Source organism: Elaeis guineensis, chromosome 1 (genome assembly GCF_000442705.2).
Source record: "Elaeis guineensis isolate ETL-2024a chromosome 1, EG11, whole genome shotgun sequence".
Classification (NCBI taxonomy): domain Eukaryota; kingdom Viridiplantae; phylum Streptophyta; class Magnoliopsida; order Arecales; family Arecaceae; genus Elaeis; species Elaeis guineensis.
Genome location: NC_025993.2, coordinates 176,021,337 through 176,043,626, shown reverse-complemented (window position 1 = coordinate 176,043,626; position 22,290 = coordinate 176,021,337). Strand labels below are relative to the sequence as shown.

Sequence of the window (22,290 nt, the reverse complement as noted above, 5' to 3'; positions counted from 1 at the left end):
TGTTGTGAAATACATAATATAACATGATAACTGCTAACATAGGAAGGCAGAATAGTCTCAGGCATACCATGTTTATGCTCGAAGAAAGTTAAGACAACAGCAGATATCTCTTGTAGACTTGTACTATCTGATCATGTGAATTTGAAAAGTGAAAACCTTCATGTGTCAGTTATTGAAACTCAAGTTCCATAGGCAAATTCATGTTTGCTTCATTCTCACCAGGGTGTCACGGGTATAGAAACAGCCTCTCCACATGCAAGGGTAAGGCTATGAACATCTCACCCGCCCCAAACCCTATAGTGGTGGGAGCCTTGTGCATTGGGCCGCCCCCTTTTTCAAATGGCAAACACAAGGCTTAGGTATTCCCACTTCAGTTATACCACAACCTCATCTTGACAAATGTGAGACTTACTTTGCAAGCTAAGCTACACTGACCATGAATGATTATCCAACATACTCTATGTGTAAACCACTATCATATAGCATCTATGTAACATTACCCCATGAACTATCATAGTTATATATATAGGACCCAAGTTCGCAGAACCAAAACCGGACCCATGCCGGCCAGCCGGCGGTATAGTTTGGCACGCCTCTATACCGAGCAATCTGGGCCCAAACCGACACAGCAAAGAAAGCAGGGGAGAGGGAGAAATAGAGAGGAAAAAAGAGAGAGGGGAAGGAGGGAGGGAGAGGCAAAGAGGGAGAGGGAGGCTAGCGAAGACTCTAGAGATGGCCACCGATGGCCCGTCGAGGCCTCAGAGCTCCCCCTCAAGTCCAAATAGATGAAAATATAGAGAGAGAGGAGAGGGAGAGAGAAAAATGGACAGAAGAGACGGTGCAGAAGTCAACAGTGGCCTCCAGGGAGCTGTGGTGGCCCCAAACGGCTGAATTTCCTCTCGTAGCCTCCGTTGGATCAGAATAGGGGTGACTTTTGATCGGGTTTTAATTTTTTTCTCTCAATCCATAATGAAGTCAAAATAGGGGCATGTCGCCCTTGGTCCAATCCAATGGAGGCCACAGGGGCAAATCCGACCATTCGGGGGTCTCTGTGACCCTCCAGCTTCCACTGTCGGCTTCCTCGCTGTCTCTCCCTTCGTCCATTTCTCTCCCTCACTCCCTCTCACTCTATTTTCATCTATTTGGACTCAGGGGGAGCTCCGAAGGCCTCGACAGACCACCACCGACTACCACTGGCCTTTTCCTCTCCTTCCATCCCCTCCTCTCTTCCTTTCTTTCCTTCTCCCTCTCTCCATTTTCACTGGTATTCCGAATCAATTATTAACTGCACCAGCAGGCCGCTAGTACGGTTTAGCACGCCCCAAACCATCCGATTTGGGGTGGTTCGGTGAACACTGTATAGGACTGTAGGCATGTTGGTAGTCTCCGAAGTCATCATATTGTGAGTTTTAAATGTCATAGTAGCATCATATCCGGTGTTTTCAAAAGGCACAATCTATAGCTGTATATGCTTAGGTGGTTTATAAACTGCACATTTATAGGATTGTGTTACCCATATGTGGTGGAGCCACAATTGGCCGCATAGTGGGTCCATAGACCATGTATGCAGGCCAAGCAGCATGCGTGCCACTTTATGAGGATCCAAGTAATGCGAGCTTGGCCGCCACTTAACAGGTCAGGCAGGTTGAAATTGGGTTCAAGTGGGCTGATATCGCTAATAGGGCTGCTTTTGTTTACAATATTAACGTACTTTCATAGGTTAAACTTCATTTTAAATGCATGTTTGGTCACTTTTGTTTATGAAGTATGTACATCAAAGTTTAAATTTTGTTCTAGACTGCTAGTGCCTAGTAATGCTTTGTTTGCAACCTGTAGTTTACTCTCTGTTAGTTATATTTTCATATTCATCAATAATAATTTGTAGATTTTTTACTCTAAAGTTCGGTTAGAATACTTGAAATTTAAAAATGAATGATACTTTATAGGAATTGTCAATTTAATAGCTTAACATGACTAAAAGTATTAGACATATACTTTAACTTTGATTATGATAGATAGATGTTAGACTTCATTTTAATAAATTTAGTTTTATTGATATAAAAATAAATAATACATGTGTTAAGGATTAAAATTTATATATTATTTAATTTTGTAGGGGATTTATATGGTTCTTTATTCAAACAAAACTCTACTTGAGAAATTTAGAAAATTTCCAAACCCCCCTTCTCCATGATTTGTTTTTTCACAGAAAAACTCCAACAATTCTCCATATTGCCAAAGAGACCTTATCAACTTATTTCCTCTCCTAATCTGAATTCCTACTTTTATTGGTCCCCTCATCTTATAAATCTTTAGTACTCAAAGACTTAAAAATGCAGTCATCCCAATCTTCCCCTCAGAAAGAAGCTTCCATTAGGGTAGGAACCTGCTTCCAAAGCTCCTCAAAAACTCATCCATGCACCCGCTTCGTATGCTTTTTCTTACTAGACTTTTTCAAGAGACCTACTTCCCTGTACCAATACCAAACCCCCTTCCAGTAACTAAGGTCTTACCCATGTAAGTAAGGATTTGAATCCTATTTTAAGTTGATTTGGAACTTACCAATTCACATATATTGCCACCATCCCAAGCGATTTACGTAACCCTATGTCTAACAATGCTAGAGTATGCACTCAAACATGTGATGGCAGGAGTCCATATCACTGCATGCACTAAATGCCGGCCCACAAATTGGAGTCGAAGTCTCAAAATGCAAGATTAAGCTTGCTATCTAGAGCAGTTTTGTGATTTGAAGGAAAGAGCATCTTGGATTTTACTTTATCACCTGGGTACTGAGCAAAAGAATGCTTTCTAAGGAAAAACCAGAGCTGGTAACTTTTGTTGGTCGAAATATTATTCAATAAAGAAGATCAAAACACGTAATACAAGCGTTAGAAGTAGGAGAATGATTGGATGAGCATTATATACAGATAGTAAGTACAGATTCAGATAAATACATAAGAGAAAGCATCCAATATCCACTAATAAGTGAGATATCAAAACTAACCTAAGTGGTAAGCTATCACAAAACAAAGAATAGAAGAGACAATGATATAATGATGCAAGAAAAATGAATGGATTTGGGTATCACAGTATGGAAGCAACAGCCAAAGAAAATGAATATAAGAGAGCATCTAATAAAAAACTAAATAAGATCTATCACTTTTGAGTTTTGACTGCTAAATAAAAGGCTAATTTGAAGTTTGCAATCTTGATACCAGACCATGTACAAGCAAAATGTTGGTACGCAAGGCTAATTCGAAGTTTGCAATCTTGATGTTGGTATGCAAGGTATGGGGTCGGTTCAGCATACTAACACTTGGTACACTCCCCATACTGGGTATCGGTTTGGTACTGGTTTGGGGCAGCATGCATTGGCAGTGCACACCTTTGGCTAATTTGATAATGCTTCTAAATATGGATCAGCAATCTCCTTATTTAGACAGTGCCCAAAGTGGAAAAAGATGTTATGACCATTTTACGAGCATTACAGAAACTCCTTGCAACTTGGGAGGGGAGCAGTGAGGTAATGGACCTTTAGTAAGGACATAGCACCCACAGCTGAATGCTCCTTCAACAAAAGGCCATAGAAGCAAAGGACCTCAAATATAGGTAGAGCCATGGAAGGGTTGGAGATAAGGAAGGCGGAACCAAAACCAGGACCTGTGCCGTCTGGCCGGCGGTACGAACTGGTATGGGTCTGTATCGGACCGGACCAGCGCAAACCGACATGGAGAAGAAGGGAACCGGAGAGGAAGAAAAGAGAGAAAGAGAGAGAGATAGAGAGGGGGGAAGAAAGAAAAGAAGGAAGGGGAAGCCATCGGATAAGCCGCCAGAGGGCCTCCGATTGTGGCCGCTGGATGGTGCAATCGACGCCTACTGCGCCGCGGACGTGAAACAAGGGTGATCAAGTATTTTTAACTTTCTAAAAAAAATTCTCAAACAGTGAAGATGTGCCAGCTTCACTATATATCGGCATTTTTAAAGAAACGCGATGAGAGAATAGGGGCGATAGTCCCTATTCCGTGGCCATGGCTCTGCCCGCATATTTTCCACTATCCGGTGGCCATGGCGGCCCTCCGACACCCTCCGACAATCTCTCCGCCAGCTACACAACCCTTCAATACCGTCACTCCCCCTCCCTCTCTCGTTCTCTCTCGTTTAAACACCCTATTGGGCAACACTGAGCCGCAGAGGCCTCCGCAGCCCTCCAACGGCTGCAATGGACCACCGTCGGCCTCCGCCCACATCGTCCCATCTGCTCCTCCTCTCCTCTCTCTCTCCCGCCTTCCTCTCTTTCCCTCTCCATCATCCGATGTTTCGATTTACCCATCCAAACTGTCTCGGTTTGCCACTGATACAGCTCGAAATGCCCTGAACCATTCGATTCAGGACGGTTCGACAAACGGTGGTTTGAGAAGAGCAAATGACAAACCATAAAAACTGTAAAATAATTGCTAGCAAAAAAGAACCTGCAAAGAAACAACCATCAACAAGAACAAGTGGGATGATACTTCTCACATGGGCTACAGTTTATGATCAAATTAAACTGAATTTGCTCCATAGGTGGCAATTTTTTTGTCCAACAATAAAGTTATAGTGCATTTAATGAGAACAGGTAGAAACTTTTATTTCAAACCAGAGATCATTAAAATATTTAATTCACATCTATTCTAATATATAACCATGACTCACAACTGTATCTTCATTCCAAGACTTTGCAACTCTCAACGCATGGAAGAAAACAAAACAATTTGGCTGACCCATAGACTGACTTGTCTCTTCCCAAAACTAGGACAAGGCCCCTTTAGCCCTCACCCCTTGACATCACAGCTCCCACATTTTCCCTCAATGTATGGCAAAGAAACAAATAGCTATCCAATACCAAAGATTAAAGGAAGTCAAAACCACCAAAAGCATTTGAATTCAGGAAAATTCCTACCGGAAAACCATAAGTGAAGAAGTTGATGCTGAAATTCCGGAAAACTGATCCCCTCAATAGCACATTTGCATGCCTTCTTCCGGATCTGGAAATTAAAAACAGTATGCTAAGATTGCAGATATTGCAAACAGAAAGCATGAGAAAAAGAGGAATAGGTAAATTGAGACGACAAAACCAATGACAGGGCAAAGAGCATTAACAGATGCTAGAATTCCTGAAGAAGATTTTGGAGGACCAAGAAAGCTCGGACTTTGAATCTAAGCATAGATATTAACAACAAAATTAAGAGGTTACATGATTTTCTTCAACATATACTAATGAACAGAAAAGTTCATGCAAGCATGGTATAATCGGTTGCCCTAGTTTAACTAGCACATCAAAAGATTCAACCTCTCACCCTGTATTATATGATATGTGGGGGTCGAAATCAAAGATTTATAGTTAAGAGTGCATTTATTAAAAAGTTTTCAAGACCCAGTATAAGATAGTCAGGATGAGAAGAAGGAATGCATGCATCTGAACATGACATCACAAATAGCTCAAACTGAAGCACCACAAAATGTTCTGAGCAAAGATGAGAATAGAGAAGATTAATAGTAAGAGTACACTCAAAACGAAGTGTGCTGCATATCAAACCAGTCCTCCACCAAATTGCTCCACCTAACATCAGCCAATATTCTACAGAAATGTACACCTTCACAAATATTTAAAGATCCATAGCAAGATTTGCTATCTCAGTACTGGACCGTACCGGTACTATCCTATTACAATGTCAATATGACTAGTAAGAGGGCCAATTCGGCATACCGAGTGTCGATACCCCCCACCCACCAAAACCCAACCAAAAAAAAACATGTACTAGTTCAGTAGTAGTACTGTATGGCACAGTCGGTCCCTATTGCTACAGCAAACCTAGGCCAACAGAATTTTAAGAAATCAATATTACTTTGCATACTCTGGAAGGTCAACTAATAAAGATAACAACATGTGGTGGATAGTTTCAAATTTTCGGATGCAAGCACATATTGTTATTGAATCAATTTATCTATAATCAAGAACTTTCTACTATGAAAGAAAATAGTTGCCTTCCCAATATTACACTTCTGATGATTTTACTTGTCTTCTCGTTTCTTGTAGCGTTCAACATCTGATTGGATTTCCTAAATCTAATGATGACTAAGACAAGCATCTGGACATTCAAGCATGTCAAGATCAGGCTAAGCAAGAGCAAGACCCACTATAAGACCATAACAAGTGAAGACAAGCTCTGACAAAAGACTTAGTCATACAAGGTTAGGAAACCAGCAAGGTCGTTGTCAAAGAGCTTGAGGTTGACATGCCATATTCCATGCACAACTACAAGGTCCAAAGCAATGAGCTTAAAGTACAATACAAGAGACGAGGAAAAGACTATCAATGATAAAGCTGAGTTCAAGGAAACTAGGAACTAAAGCAGATACAGCGAGATTGCATCAATTGGCATGTGAAACCAATGGAACCCTCATAACAAAGGTCAAACACAATGCTATGCAGCACTGAGAAATCAGCGAAAGATATGCAAGATATCCATCCTGATGTGTATGACTTCCATAGCCAAGTCAAAGACATTCAGATCATGTATCCTGTGTTGTGGTGCATGGAAATTTTTAGACTATTGAGATATTACAAGAGGATAGAGGAAAAAAATAATAGGTGGGAAAAAGGAGTTAAAATAATCTCTCTCAGCCTCTTCCCCCCTACATTGGTTTAGAAAATGACATTGTAAAAAAAATAAATCAGCATTTGTCCATAGCTTATATGCTGACTAGCAAAGAAGTTGCACATGCTGAAATCAGACTAGCTCTAAACTAAAGCCTAAAAATTGTTCAAGTTTTGGCTTTCTTTCCTTCATGTTTTGACTTCCATATAATATGGTAACCAAGATATCTGTCAATTTGACTAACTTGTCTAATAAATGGCTAAACATGACCAAGCCATAAATAAACACGCCAACAAGCCCAGGATGGCAGTTTGTAACCCTCAACAGATGACACAAACAAATATGATTTCAACCTGACCAATCTCAGCTTAATCTTAGATCAAAATCCATTAAAGACTAGCCTGCTCATGGCCCATAAAAACACATGCACTATATATAGTCGTTGAACAAAGCACCATGACAGCTCTCACCGCTTGCTTATCTACAGGAAACTATAACACATGTTGTCGTCCCATCCATAAATCAGACCATCTCCTTGATAAATTGACTGTTTGTCCATTGAAGCAAATATCCTTTTCTGTTAAATCAAATGGTTTGTCCATCTGGGAATCCTGATAGTTTGTAGGACTTAGCCAATTTTGATGTGTCTTTTAAAATGAAATGCACTTACAATACTTAATCTGGGTCTGCAAGTTCTGAATGATGAAATGATAGAGGTGTTAAGAAGTGTTCTCCTAGTTATATAGCAATTATTATTTTCATTATAGCTGAAATAGAACTGAGTTATTCCATATATTAAGTGCTGGGTGATTCCTTATGTTCTTGGCATCTTAGATGAGTGGTTTAACAGTATCTACTGCAGCAATGCTATAACTTCAGTGGATATATGACCTTTTTTCTTTTTAATTGTTCTTTTTGTGCTAGGGCAGTGTCAACACAATGTCTAACTGTTCTCCTAGACTAAAGATTTTTCCCTTGTCCAAAGCTGCACAGCACCTAAGCCACCTCTATAAGAACTTTCCCTTGTTAGGCTATTTTGCATGTGCATTATGAGGTATTACTTCCTAGATTTTAATGAGGCATCTTTTTGTAAAACCTATTCTGAAAGCCAATATTTCTAGTCTTTCACTTCATGCTAGTAAGATCATATGCTGTACAAGCTCTAACCTTAGTTACCAAAACTGCAGGTAGGTGCGGAAGCAGGTGCAGATGAAGGGAAGCTGATACTTTCGAGACATTTTTGACAAAAAAGTGCCAAAAAGTGGGTGCAGGTTTAAGATTTCAAAGAGATTCCTAAGTGGGTGCGTTACCCCAGATAGAAGATTCTGAGGTTCAATTTCACTTGAACAAGAGGTCAATGGTTCAATTTCGGTTGGAGTTGGCACCGAAGGGTGGGGTGCATGTAAAGCAAAAAAGGTGGGGAATAGCCCATCCTATTCCCTACTACGACTACTTGATGATGATGATGATGATGATGATGAACCCAAGGGTGGGGTGTGTGTAGAGCAAAAAAGGTAGGGAATAGCCCATCCTATTCATCATCATCATCATATAATAATAATAATAATAATAATAATAATTTAGTGTAAATAAATTAGCAAGATTGAACCTATAACATATTTTCTAGAAAAAACAAATATCATGTTAAGGGATTTTTGGGTTTAGGATGCTAAATGACAAAACAACATGCTGGAATATATAATTAATTCCTAATTGAAATATCTGGTCAATAATGGCAGAAAAGAATTAACTCATAAAGAAATGTAAGAAAACAATTGAGTTCAGTGGTAAGAGCAGGAGGAGGAAGTCCCTTAAAGATCAACTAGGTCATCTTCACATATTGGATAAATGATAAACTGCCATAAACAATATTACCACTGCTGCCAATATATGGAGTACCCCACATACCGAGATTCTCGGATGAAAAATGAATGTTTCAATGGTAGAAGCTGCTCAGTTAAACTGCTAGTTTCCATTGACATGATAAAATCCATTTCTTGCAAATCACATTTGACAGAGGATACCTGCAGTAGTATGAAAAAGGAGAGCAAAAGAATCAGTTTTGCATGAATATTAATCTTAAGTAGAAAGTTCATAATAACAAGTCAAAAGGAAAACATCAAGCATATGATCTATTATATGGTACACGTGCTTCTTAAGCACCACATAATCTTTTATTTATAATTCATTGGAGAAGATTGGTGACATATCACATAAATGATATATTTTAAGTGATGAACAAAATGCTATTCATCTTAGAAGGTGTATCGAGGGCCTTGGATGCCATACATAATAACTATCTACCAAAGCAAATATTTTTCTATGGGCATAGGATTGATTATTATAATAATCATCAAATTATTGAAAATTTTAACCAAGATTTCCAATTCATAGGCAACTATGGCCAAGTTTAGTCACTCATGATGATTTTCAAGACTGTAATTGTGGAGTTTCAACTTTAAAGTTTCAAATGCCTTGTGAATGGATAATGTCATGACCCACTACCCGAAGTTATCTGAATACTGAGTTGTGATCATTGTAATCGATTCGAAGCTAACATCCAAACTTAATCATCCTCAAAAAATTGATAAGATCAAATGGAGCAAGACTAAAAGTCTACACCTATATCATAAACAATAACAAAATCCACTTACAAATTCATCATATGTCGTACTCAATTTTTTGCCTCCAAAAATAGAAGAAAATCTATTGTCTCTACTCTCTAATGTTGCTTCAGTATTCATTAGATATAAATTTCAACTTCAAAATATTTCCACAAGAGCTCTCACTAATCACTTTGAAAAATATAAAATAAATGAAATGAGCTACAAACTTGAGTTAGTAAACTCCCACCATGATCAAAGAAATTAAGGATACATAGAAAATAAATGAATTTGAAATGAAATACAAGATCAAATTACCGAAAAGCTTGAGCAAAACTCACTGAAATCAAAGGTTCATTATGAAATCCCAAAAGCAAAGTTTTTAAATAAGAGATACAATATCATTAAAGGTTCAAAGTTTAGAAAAGAGTCCAAGGAATTTATACAAAATCACAAGTCGTACGCTTATTCAAAATCAAGTAGCCAAAGAAAAATTTATATATCAAAACTTCTCATGTTCACATAGTTTTATATTCTTCTACAATATTCCACTTATACCTCAAGACTACGAATATCCTCACTACTAACAAAGCCATATAAAATCATCACAACCAAGGTTCACCGACTCGGAGCCGGATCCCGCGCCGGCTGGCCAATGATACGAGTTAGTACGCCTCTGTATCATGCCCAAACCGACACAGAAACAAGGGATAACAGGAGAGGAAGAGAGAAAGAAAGGGGAGGAGAGAGGGAGAGGGAGGCCAATGGAGATGCCATTAGTGGCCATCGGAGGGCCACAGAGGCCAGTGGGGACGCCATTGGTGGCCGTTAGAGGGCCACCGAGGCCTCTGGGGCTCCACAGTCCTCAGTGAGAGAAATATAGAGAGAGCAGGAGGAGGAAGAAAAAAGAGAGGGGAAGGCAGCGGGGAGGTTGCTGGAGGGCCGCCAAATGGCCGTCGTGGCCGTTAAACAGTGAAAATCCACCCCATGAATGCCATGGGTTCGAAATAGAGGTGGGTCCCCTGTTCATCATATTTTTTTAACAATACAATTCACAATGAAGCCGGCAATGGGTTTAAAAATGCGATGAATAGGGGACCTGCCCTATTTCGAACCTACGACATCCAAGAAATGGATTTCTGCTGTACAACGGCCACTCGACGAGCCCTCCGACAACCTCCCCACCACTATCACCTCCCTTTGTTTCTCTCCCTCCTCTGTCCATATCTCTCTCTAATCTCTCTCGCGGAGGACCGTGGAGCCCTTGAGGCCTCGACGGGCCACCACGAACCTTTCCATCTCTTTCCCTCCCCTCCTCTCTCTCCTCTCTTTCCTTCTCCCTTGCTCCGTTTTCACCAATGTTTCGAATCGAATGCCCGAACCGCCCAATTCAAGGCGGTTCAGTGAACCATGGTCACAACTAAACTAAATGAGGCCATGCTGATGCAAATGAGGCCAAAAAAAATTCCAAGGTCCATATACCACTTGGACAAGGTCCAAATAAATCCTTATCCAAGACTTGAATGAGGCTACACAATCTAGCTAGGAGCTGAAACAAATCCTCATTAATAATTTGAATGAGGTTGAATATACCATCTTGCTAAAGGTCTACAAATATCTTTTAGGGCTTGTGTGGTTGACGAGAATAGGATGGGGAAAAGTGTGGTCAACGAGTAAATGAAGAAACCCCCTTGTTTGCTTAAAGTTTTCAAAGGAGAGAGCTTCGAAAGTGGCATTGCGATAGGAATAAACTTTCCATGATTCATGGGAAAGAAAAAGCCATGTGGGACATGAGTTTTTAGCTTTCCCATGGGAAGGGAATTGGGACCTTTTTTTTCCAAAAGTGCCTTTAGAGCCATGAATAAAATGGGATAATGTCTTTTTCTTTATTAAGGATATAATAGGTATTTTATATAGCTTTTCCAGAAAAGTAGATGTGCAACCATACATAAGGCACTCTGGAATATACCACTTTCCCATGGTCAACTAAACATGCCAAAACCACTTTCCCAAGCATCATATTCCTCAACTTCCCAAGAAAAATATTTCAGTGAGAGAATTTTCTTCCCACAAATCAAATGAGTCCTCAAGTTTGATATTAATTTACGATTTGAAAGGATTTCATAAATGCCATTTGTTGATTGATATCCCTATATCCCTTGATTTGGGTCTACAAATCAAGGATTGCAATTTATGTATTTTCATATCTAGAGTAGGAGATATTTGTCATTGTTTTGATTTCTATTGTAATCGATTCGAGAAATCTGTATAATCTTAAACAGGAAATATATCAAATCCTGTTTTAAGAAATATATTATTACGAGATCAATAGATTCATTGTACCTAGATCTTTATTGCTCTATATATTGAACCTCTTGTAACATGAAAGACGTATAAGCAATTCTAATCATCAACAATCTTAAGTTGGTATCAAAGCCTTTGTCAAAATCCGGTGGACCCACTGTCCTCCGTTGAAAAGCTTCTTGTCAGCCGGACCTTCTTGTCGTGTATCTTTCCGACAAGCCCCCGTAACACTGTCTCTGTCCCCTCCTTATGTTCCTACCTCTGTTTTAGTTTTCGCCGTTCTGTCCCTATTTTTGGTCATCATCTCATCGTCATATCTATTCAGTAAAATCATTCTCTCATGGCTTTCGCATCAGATTTGAAGAAAGGCCTTATTTTCTTTGCTTTCTCTTCTCCGGAGACAGCATCTGGAGTTGGTTTCCAAACAGTCTCAGAATCTTCAACCTTTATCTCTAACACGACTGACCGTGGAGGCCGAGGCCGTGGTCGTGGCGGTGGTAAAGGGAGCTGTGGATCTGATAATCGCCCTCAATGTTCTTTTTGTAATCGCTTGGGCCATACTCGAGACCGGTGCTATTCTTTGCATGGTTTCCTAGAGAAATCAGCTAATGTGATACAATCTCAAGCATCGGATATTGAGAGTGACAACCAGAATGTTTTATCAGACAGTGAATACAAAGAGTATCTTCAATTTAAAGCAGCCCAACAAGCTTCATCTTCAACTACTGTTGCCCATACTGATAATTCTACGTTTGCCTCTCTCATTCTTCGTCTGGTGGATCCTGAATTTTGGATTCTGGTGCTTCTGATCACATAGCTAATAATCCTTCTTTTTTCTCAAAATTATCATCTCCCAAGACACCATATTACATCACCCTCGCCAATGGCTCTAAAGCTAAAGCCACTGGCATTGATCAAGCTATATCTCTCCCTTTTTTATCTTTAAATTTCGTTCTTTTTATACCAAGCTGCCCCTTTAATTTAATTTCTATTAGTCAACTTACTCGCACTTTTGACTGCTCTATAACCTTTACTACTGATTCTTTTCTTATACAGGACCGAAGTACAGAACAGACGATTGGCGTAGGATCTGAATCACAAGGACTTTACTATCTCTAGCCTCCATCCTCTACCATATGTGCTGTCATAGAGTCTCCTAGTCTCCTTCACCATCGTCTGGGTAATCCGAGTCTAAATAAGCTAAGAAAGATGATCCCTTATCTCTCTCATTTGCAGTCTTTAGAGTGTGAGTCGTGTCAGCTTGAAAAATATGTTCGAACATCCTTTCCAAGCAAGGTAAAGAATCGAGCAGAGTCTCCTTTTGATATCGTTCATTCTGATGTTTGAGATCCTGGTCATGTCAGTTCTATCTTAGGATATAGGTACTTTGTTGCTTTCATTGATGATTTTTCAAAGTGTACTTGGATATTCTTAATGAAAGATCGTTCAAAATTATTTATTATTTTTCAAAACTTTTACAATGAAATTCAAACTCATTTTGGGCACCCTATTCGTATTTTGCGTAGTGATAATGCAAAAGAGTATTTTTCTGCTCTCTTCAATTCTTTCATGGCATCTCATCGCATGATTCATCAATCCACCTATCCACATACTCCACGACAAAATGGCATTGCAGAAAGAAAACATCGTCATATTATTGAGACAGCTCGTAATCTTTTGTTATATGCTAATGCACCCTTAAAGTTTTGGGTGATGCTGTCCTCACCGCTGATTACTTGATAAATCGAATGCCATCATCTATTTTAAATAACCAAGTACCTCTTTTTTTTTGTTTCCTAAGGACCCTCTTTACATTGTTCCCCTTCATGTTTTTGGTTCTACTTGTTTTGTGCATGATCTTTCTCCAGATCTTGATAAATTGTCTGCCCATGCTATTAAATATATTTTTCTTGATTACTCTCGGGTTCAGAAGAGATATCAGCATTATTCTCCTTCCACACATCGATTTCACATATCTGCAAATGTCACTTTTTTTTGAAAACACACCTTATTTCAGCTCACCAATGGAGCCCGAATCCATCTCTCAGCTCTTACTGATTTCCTACCTTGGTCTGCTAGTCTCTGTTTCTCCCAAACCTCCTGCTCCACTTGCTCAGCCGATACATTCCTCACCACGCCCACTTATCACTTATCAGCATCGACCACAACCTGAGATTTCGAAGACTGTTCCTACTCAAGATTCAGATGATTCATTTCCTGCTCCAGTGCCTCCACCTGCCCCAGGCCTACTTGAGCATTCCACTGACTGGCCTGTAGCTCACCGTAAAAGTATATGCTCTACTCGTAATCCTCATCTTATTTATAGTTTTTGGAGCTATCATCGTTTATCTTCATCCCATTATGTCTTTGTTTCTGCCTTGTCCTCCGTTTCCATTCCTAAAACTGTCCAAGAAGCACTTTCCCATCCAGGATGGCGTCAGACGATGATTGATAAGATGGTAGCCTTAGAATCCAATAACACATGGACTCTTATTCCTTCCCCTCCTGAAAAATCTACAATTGGTTGTCAATGAGTTTTTACTATTAAAGTGAGTCCTGATGGAGAGGTGGATCGTTTGAAAGCACGCCTTGTGACTAAAGGCTATACTCAGATCTTGGATCTTGATTATGGAAACACATTCTCCCATGTTGCTAAGATGGCATCTGTCCGATTCTTCTTATCAATGGCTGCCATGAACCATTGGCCTCTATATCAGCTAGACATCAAAAATGCCTTTCTACAAGGTGCCTTGAAGGAGGAAGTTTATATAGAGCAACCACCTGGGTTTGCTACTCAGAGGGAGATGAGTCTGGTTTGCAGGTTACACAAATCGCTATATAGCCTTAAGCAGTCTCTCCAGGCATAGTTTAAAAGATTTAGTAAAATCATACAGCAATTTGGCATGATCCATAGTGAGGCAAATCACTCTATATTTTATAAATATTCATCCTCTAATCTATGCATCTACCTTGTAGTCTACGTGGATGATATTGTCATTACATGTGATAATCATGACAGTATCAAAGGCCTAAAGCAGCACTTGTTTCAACACTTCCAAACTAAGGACTTGGGCCGGTTGTGGTACTTCCTTGGAATTGAAATAGCCCAATCAAAAACATGCATCGTCATCTCTCAAAGAAAGTATGCCCTTGACATTCTGGAAGAGACTAGGAAGCTAGATTGTAAACCAATCGGTACTCTTATGGATCCAAATGTGAAACTTCTACCAGATCAGGAGGAGCCCTATTCAGACCCAAGCAGGTATTGGAGACTAATGGGAAAATTAAATTATCTCACCATGACCAAACCAAACATATCCTTCGCTGTTAGTGTTGTAAGTCAGTTTCTTAACTCTCCTTATGATAGTCATTAGGATGCAGTGGTTTAGATCTTAAAATATATTAAGGGTTCTCCCGAAAGAGGGTTGATTTATGAAAATATAAGCCACAAAGACATTGTTGCATATACAGATGCAGATTAGGCAAGATCTCCTAGAGATAGAAGATCGACTTCTGGGTATTGTGTTCTTATTGGGGGCAATCTCATCTCATGGAAAAGCAAAAAGCAGAATGTGGTTGCCAGATCAAGTACAAAAGCAAAATATCAAGCTATGGCCCTTACTACATGTAAACTTATATGGCTGAGATAACTGCATCAAGAATGGAAGTTTTGCAAGATAAGCTCTATGAAACTCATTTGTGATAATCAAGCAGCCTTGCACATTGCTTCCAATCCAGTCTTCCATAAGCGGACTAAACATATAGAGATTGACTGCCATTTTATCCTAGAAAAGATCATCTCTAAAGAAATCACTACCTCGTTTGTGAATTCTAGCGATCAACTAGCAGATATCTTCATCAAATCACTTCGGAGTCCGAGGGTAACATACATATGTAACAAGCTTGATGCATATGATATATACGCACCAACTTGAGGGGGAGTGTTGATTGATATCCCTATATCCCTTATTTTGTGTCTACAAATCAGGATTGTAATTTATATATTTTCATATTTAGAGTAAGAGATATTTGTCATTGTTTTGTTTCCTATTGTAATTGATTCGAGAAATCTGTATAATCCTAAACAAAAATATATCAAATTCTGTTTAGGAAATATATTAGGAGATCAATAGATTCATTATACCTAGACCTTTATTGCGCTATATATAAAACCTCTTGTAACATGAAAGATACACAAGCAATTCTAATTATCAACAGTCTTAAGTCCATTCAAAACTACTTTTAGAAGTTCCATATCAAAGTCAAAAATATAAATTCAAACAATCATGGTAAAAAACTTTGCAAAGGAAAATAATTCAAAATATTTGTAATGGACAATCAATTAAAAGTATGAAAGTCAAAAACAACATTTAGAACCCAAAACAAGGATTGCTGTACCGGTACCGGTACTCATACCGACGCTGGACTGGTACGGTATGGTATCAGTACCGTACCGTGCCGACACACGATACGCTCCGACGTACCAGTTCGGTACCAATACAAAATTTATTTTGCTTTGTTTCATTTTTTTGCATCTCCAAGTTATTAGTTCATAATTATAATCCCAAAATTATAGTATATTGCATATTATTGACATATTTGGATTCAATTTTTGAGTTCGATAGTGGTACAGAAAATTTTAATCCAAAATTTTGAATATATATTTATTTACACTATATTACAACTCTATCATCCTAAAATTAAAAAATATATATATAAATATGTATTAAATTTAGATTATTAAAATGTATCTAAATTTTTAAAGTACAAAGTACAAAGCACAAAGAATGATATACTAACCTCGAGATCTGCTCTGCATTTAATATCATATCGAGTATCTGCTATGCTCGTAGATATCTGGATCATTGGTATAGTCTGGAGGAACATCGATCCATCTCTCTAACTAAGAAACACTGTACTCCTGAATATCCATCCCATAAGGCATCCTCTTTGGATTGTAAGATATCTCAGATCTCTCACTCAAACTCTGGCTCTGAGAAGTATCCTCGGAATGATGATATGGCTGTGGAGAAGTCCATCTAAATATGTCGATAGCAAAATTTGATCCGTAAGATGCTCCAGACTGTAGAGTGGTAGCCACTAAAAGATGCCTCGAATGCACCATATCCATACGGATCATAAGGTGATTGCGGGTAATAGGACCCATAATGCGAGGATGATCCAGATACATCCATGGATCCTACTCCATATGCAAGATCGTCTGCAGCTGCATCGTGTGCTAGACGACCTCTAAAAGTCCGTCGTCTATACGAAATCGGCTCCCTACAGTCTCTACCGACTCATCTACCATGGTCCCTATCTTGTGTGGCATGTGTAAACTGGGACTTACCAATGAATTGAATATCATCCTGTGGCTGTCTCATAAGCAGTGGTCTCCTATCCTCTAGTTTCTTCCTGACCATCAAATCCATGACGACTACTAGTACCATCATCACTCTTCCTAACAAAGTTTGCCATACCGTGCCGAACTGATCGGTATATCCCGTATCGTACCGGACCGACGGAGAACCAGCATAATTCGGCCGATAAATTTGGTACACCGACGGTACAGGAAAAAAAGAGTGAAAGTGAGAAAGAGAGAGAAAGAGGAAGGAAGGTGGGAGCCGTCGGAGGCCTACGGTGGCTAGCTGCGGCCGTCGGAGGACTTCCAAGCCCCGATCACCCGTTAGGGCTTTCAAGAGTGAGAAAAAGAGCGCTCGGGGGGAGGGACCTACCGAACGAATGGTGCCTCCATTGCGAGGCCCCCGATAGCTGACAAGCCGACATCGACGGCCTGAGGGCGATCGAGCGGGCGGAGCCGATCGTCTGTTTCGATTTTTTTTTTTGATTTTAAACTCATGAAGTCGGCAATCCAGTTACCGACTTAAGAAATTAAAAAAAAAAAGATAAAAATCGTGAAGCCGGCAAATAGTTTGCCAGCTTCGCTTAAAACTGTTTTTTAAAAAAAAACTCGCAAAACAGGGGCAATGCCCCTGATTCACGTCCGTGGCGCCACGCGTGTGGACTGCACCCTCCGACGGCCACGACGGCCAACCAGAGGCCGTCCGACGGTCCCACCGGCTCCTTCCCCTCCCTCTTTTTCTTTCTTCCTCTCTATTTCTCTCTTTTTCTTCTTTCGATTCGGATCCACTTGCCTTCGTTGGTTCGATACGGTACGAAACCGTATCGAACCATACCACCGATCGATCGATACGGCTGACGGTATCGGTTCAGCACTCTCTAATCTCTGAATCTGAACCAGATAGCTCCTGTACTCTCGAGAGTAGTGCACGTGCAACTGCCTTTTTTTTCAAAAAAAATATTATATATAAATTCAAAAAAATTTCAATAATAATTTTAAAACTCATAAATTCAAAAAAATATGTTATATGCTTCAAATAATATTTCTGAATTAGCTAAAACATAGTACTATTTTTACATATTTTTTTATTTGATTATATTTTTTTATTGTTTAAATAATTATAAAAATATTTTTTAATTTCAAAAATTTCAAAAAAATTCAAGGTTAGTTTCAAGTAGCTTGAATCATTCTAAACATGATTCAGAATCTCTGATTTTATATTTTTTTGAATTTATTTTTTTAATAATTTTTTTACGAATAAATATATATATTTTTAAAAATATATATAATGAATAAAAATCAACGATTTTAGTATCATCATGTAGATCTTCCAAAGATCTATCACATATAATCAAATCATACCAAAATCACAAAATTTTGGCATGATTTTCTCTTATTTTCTTACTTCTTCATTCTTATCCTTTTTTTTAGCCACAAAAACATAAAAAATAAAATATTTACTAAAAGAATAATACATTATCTTACTCTCGATCGAAAATTATCGTCTCCTCGAAGAAGTGTTGTAATTTGATAAAATTTTTTCTTCTTTCTCTAATTTTTTTCGGAAGGCTTCGTGTCGTCAAAAGCCTGAGAGCACCTCTCCGAAGTTTTGAGAGAGCTCTCGGATTTCATCAGAGAAGGAATCCTGACTGCCACTAAATGACAACCCAGATCCCCCCACACCCCCGTCACACCCACCCACCCCCATGTGATATGTCGGTACAGTTCAGTTCAACACTAAACCATACCGAACCGAGCCATACCGCCCGATTTTGGGCGGTATGGCTCCGAACCGTCCGGTTCGATACGGTTCGGGTGATTTTTCAAAAAAAAAGGCTGAACCGGATCGACTGGCCGTCGGTCCGATTCGATACGCCCCGTACCAGGCGGTTCAACCAGATATGGCATTCCTTGATCCAAAAGTTCAAAAATCTTTACAACTCAATAGGTCTGAATTCCCAATTAACTCTAAAGATGAAAGCGATTGAAGAATCCAATGTACCAAAAATAAAACAATAATATAAACCTTAAATTGATACAAGGATAAATAATATAAAATACTCTAAGCTTTAAAAATTGACTAGCATTTTATAGTTTTAAAATGTTGTTTAGGTTTGAAACTAACTTATTCAAAAGAAGATCTAGGCTTCAAAAAAGACAAGGTAAAGCTTGAAACCAAAAGATAGAAAGCTTACGCAAAAGGAAAAACATAGATTTGGGGGGCAAAACATGTACTTAGAATTGCAAACCACGCATAAGCTATAATGTGATTATGAGATCCAATAACATTGACCAAATCAAAACTTAAATTTAGTTAATAGGGTGGAGGTTCCATACTCATTATCATAACCACAATCATAGTCATCAAATCTTTTCCAAAATATTTGATATTGGCCTTATGGATACTCGGTCACAAAGCATTCCTTTTAGAGTCGTCTCTGACGTTATTCCAAGTTTCTCCATATCTTTCCTTACAACCTTCATCCAAGTAATCTTAGGTCTTTCCATCTTTTTCTTATCACCTTCAGCACAAACCAAAGTACCTCTCCTTATTGGAGCCTCCTCGGATCTTTGTTGTACATGTCCACGCTGTATTAATCGATTTTCCATCACCTTTTCCTTAACCTACGCATATCTTATACCTCCTCTAGTATATTCATTTCTTAATTTTATCCTTTTTAATTTAACCATACATCCACCTTAACATTCTCATTCCTGCTACATTCAACATGGCAGTCCTTACTATTTTGTAAAATCTTCCCATATGCTTATCCTAATATTTCAAATGCGTCTCTCCATTTCGTTTAACCAACTCCACTTATATTGCAGATAGCTTCATCTATCTCCCCATAATTTTGTATAATATATCCTAAGCAAGGTTTGCCATACCGTGCCGAACCGGTCGGTACACCCCGTCTCGTACCAGACCGGCGGAGAACCGACATGATTCGACCAGTAAAATCGGTACACCGACGGTACCAAAGAAAAAAGAACAGAAAGTGAGAAAGAGAGAGAAGAGGGGAGGGAGGGAGGTGGGAGCCGTCGGAGGCCGGTGGTGGCCGACTGTGGCCGCCGGAGGACTTCCGAGCCCCGTATCACCCGATAGGACTTTCAAGAGAGCAAGAAAGAGAGAGAGAGCACTCGAAAGGAGGGAGAATCTATCGGACAAACGGTGCCTCCGTTGCGAGGCTCCCGATGGCCGGCGAGCCGACGCCGACGGCCTGAGGGCGGTGGAGCCCCTCAGCGGCTCCGTCCCCTTCTTTTTTGAAACAAACGTCTGTTTCGATTTTTTCTTCTTTTTTTTTTTAAACTTATGAAGTCGGCAACCCAGTTGCCGACTTAAGAATTTTTTTTTTTAAAAAAAATCGTGAAGCCGGCAAATCGTTTGCCGACTTCACTTAAAACCATGTTTTTTTAAAAAAAATTGCGAAACAGGGGCGATGCCCCTGTTTCACGCTTGCGGCCCCGCGCGTGTGGACTGCGCCCTCCAGTGGCCACGGCGGCCAGTCGAAGGCCGTCCGATGGCCCCGCCGGCTCCTTCCCCTCCCTCTTTTTTTTCTTCTTCTTTCTCTCTCTCTATTTCTCTCTTTTTTTTCTTTCGATTTGGGTCGTCGCTTCGGTACGGTATGAAACCATACCGAACCATACCGCCGGTCGAAACGGCCGACGGTATCGATTCAGCATACCTTGATCCTAAGGAATGAAACTGTTCACTTTGTGGTAACTCTTGATCACAATCAATCTTAATTGGTATTATACTTTTATTTCCATTCTCACTAAATTTACATTTTAAATTTACATTCCATAAACTTTGTCTTTGTTCTACTAACTTTTAAGCCCTTATCCTCTAAAATTTTCTCACAAGTCCTATCTAGTATTTAATACTAGTTCTCTTTTCAACAACCGACATTAATTTTCTGTAAATAACACAAGCTATGGTACATCTTCCTAGACATTAGCAATAAATTCATCCACAGTTAGCGCAAAAAGATATGGACTTGGAGCATATCCTTGATGCAAGCTATAATTGATAGAAACACTTATACCGCAAGTCAGCAACAACTCTTAACATTGTAAGTTGTAAATGCTCCGGCATACGTGTCCTCAACTATTTCAATATAACATTGACGTACACCCTTCCTTCTTAAAGTCCACCAAATTACTTTTCTACGAACCCAATCAAAAGCTTTCTCCAAGTCAATAAAGACCATATATAGACATTTCCTTTTTCTCTGCATCTTTTATCAAATATCTAAGAAAAAGATGGCTTCTGTTGTTGATCTTTCAAACATAAATTCAAATTGGTTATCTGAAATAGTTGTTATTTCCATAACTTTACCGAATTATCTTTTTCCCAAATCTCATAGAGTGACTCATAAGATTAATTCTTTGCTAATTAGGACAATTTTGGGCATCACCTTTATTTTTTAAGTAGGTATCATTTGGCATCTTCTTAGCCTCTAAAATTTCATAAATTAGTAAGCCAATTTAACCCAATACCTCTCATGCTTTCCAAACCTCAGTAGATGTTTTTCACATATACCTAATGCCTTACCTAATTGTGCAAAAGAAACCCTTATCCGAATTGTAATCTTCTTTGCCACCCTCTTCCAGAGGCCTATATGTTCCTACCAAGCCTCCTACTGGGTTGCCTTCCTTAACCTGTTTATTGGCAAGGGTGGTTCAGTTTGGCAGGGCCAACTAGGTCAGTCACCTAGCTAGGTCGGTTGTATTTAGGTAGGTCAGTTTACCAGATAAGGTGCTAGGTTAGGTCGGTTAGGAGCAAGGCTCAGCAAACAAGTAGACAAAGTAGACAGACAAACAGAGAAGCTTGTTTACATGTAACGTCATTTAAGCTAAGGTCAACTTAAGACATTACATATAAACAATGAAGTAACCCTATTCAAGTTCAACAAAGATACTTAGAAATTCCAAATTTCTCAAGAAAAAAAAAATGATTTCCCAAATTCAGTTCAAAACCTCGATTTTTGCTTCAGTCAGTTTTAACTTTCAAATGCTAAGATATTTCTCAAATGTCAAGGTTTCATAAATTCTGTTGCACCTAAACATAACTCAAACCCAAAAGTCCAGTTAGAAAATCTTATAAATTAGTTTGCAATGCATGTCACGTAAAATGATACTTAACACCACTTATATTACTATAAACAGGTTCATTTTCTGATATTCACATACATCATCATATATGCATTTTTTTTCTGAATATAAGTTTGGTTGTTACAGATAATTCCCCTTTTTTAAGGGCCTGATGGTTCTTCAGAGTTTAGATTATGGAAGCAAACCTATTATTCCAGATGCCCCAACTATATGTAACTTTGGCTGAACTCTAGCTATTATTATGAGCTTCATTCTTCATCCAGTG

At 39.1% G+C, this 22,290-nt stretch overlaps 1 protein-coding gene across 2 annotated transcripts in view; it reads right to left on the bottom strand.

Moving 5' to 3' along the window:
- The window catches only part of LOC105039770 (piezo-type mechanosensitive ion channel homolog), a 114,850-nt gene that overhangs the window by 73,314 nt on the left and 19,246 nt on the right, over nt 1–22,290 (bottom strand). For both annotated transcript variants that reach the window (XM_010916035.4, XM_019848360.3), the window contains exons 7-8: nt 8,550–8,665; nt 4,943–5,027 (exon numbers count right to left, since the gene is read on the bottom strand). In XM_010916035.4, the coding sequence (XP_010914337.1) occupies nt 4,943–5,027; nt 8,550–8,665 (201 nt within the window). The remainder of the gene's footprint in view (nt 1–4,942; nt 5,028–8,549; nt 8,666–22,290) is intronic.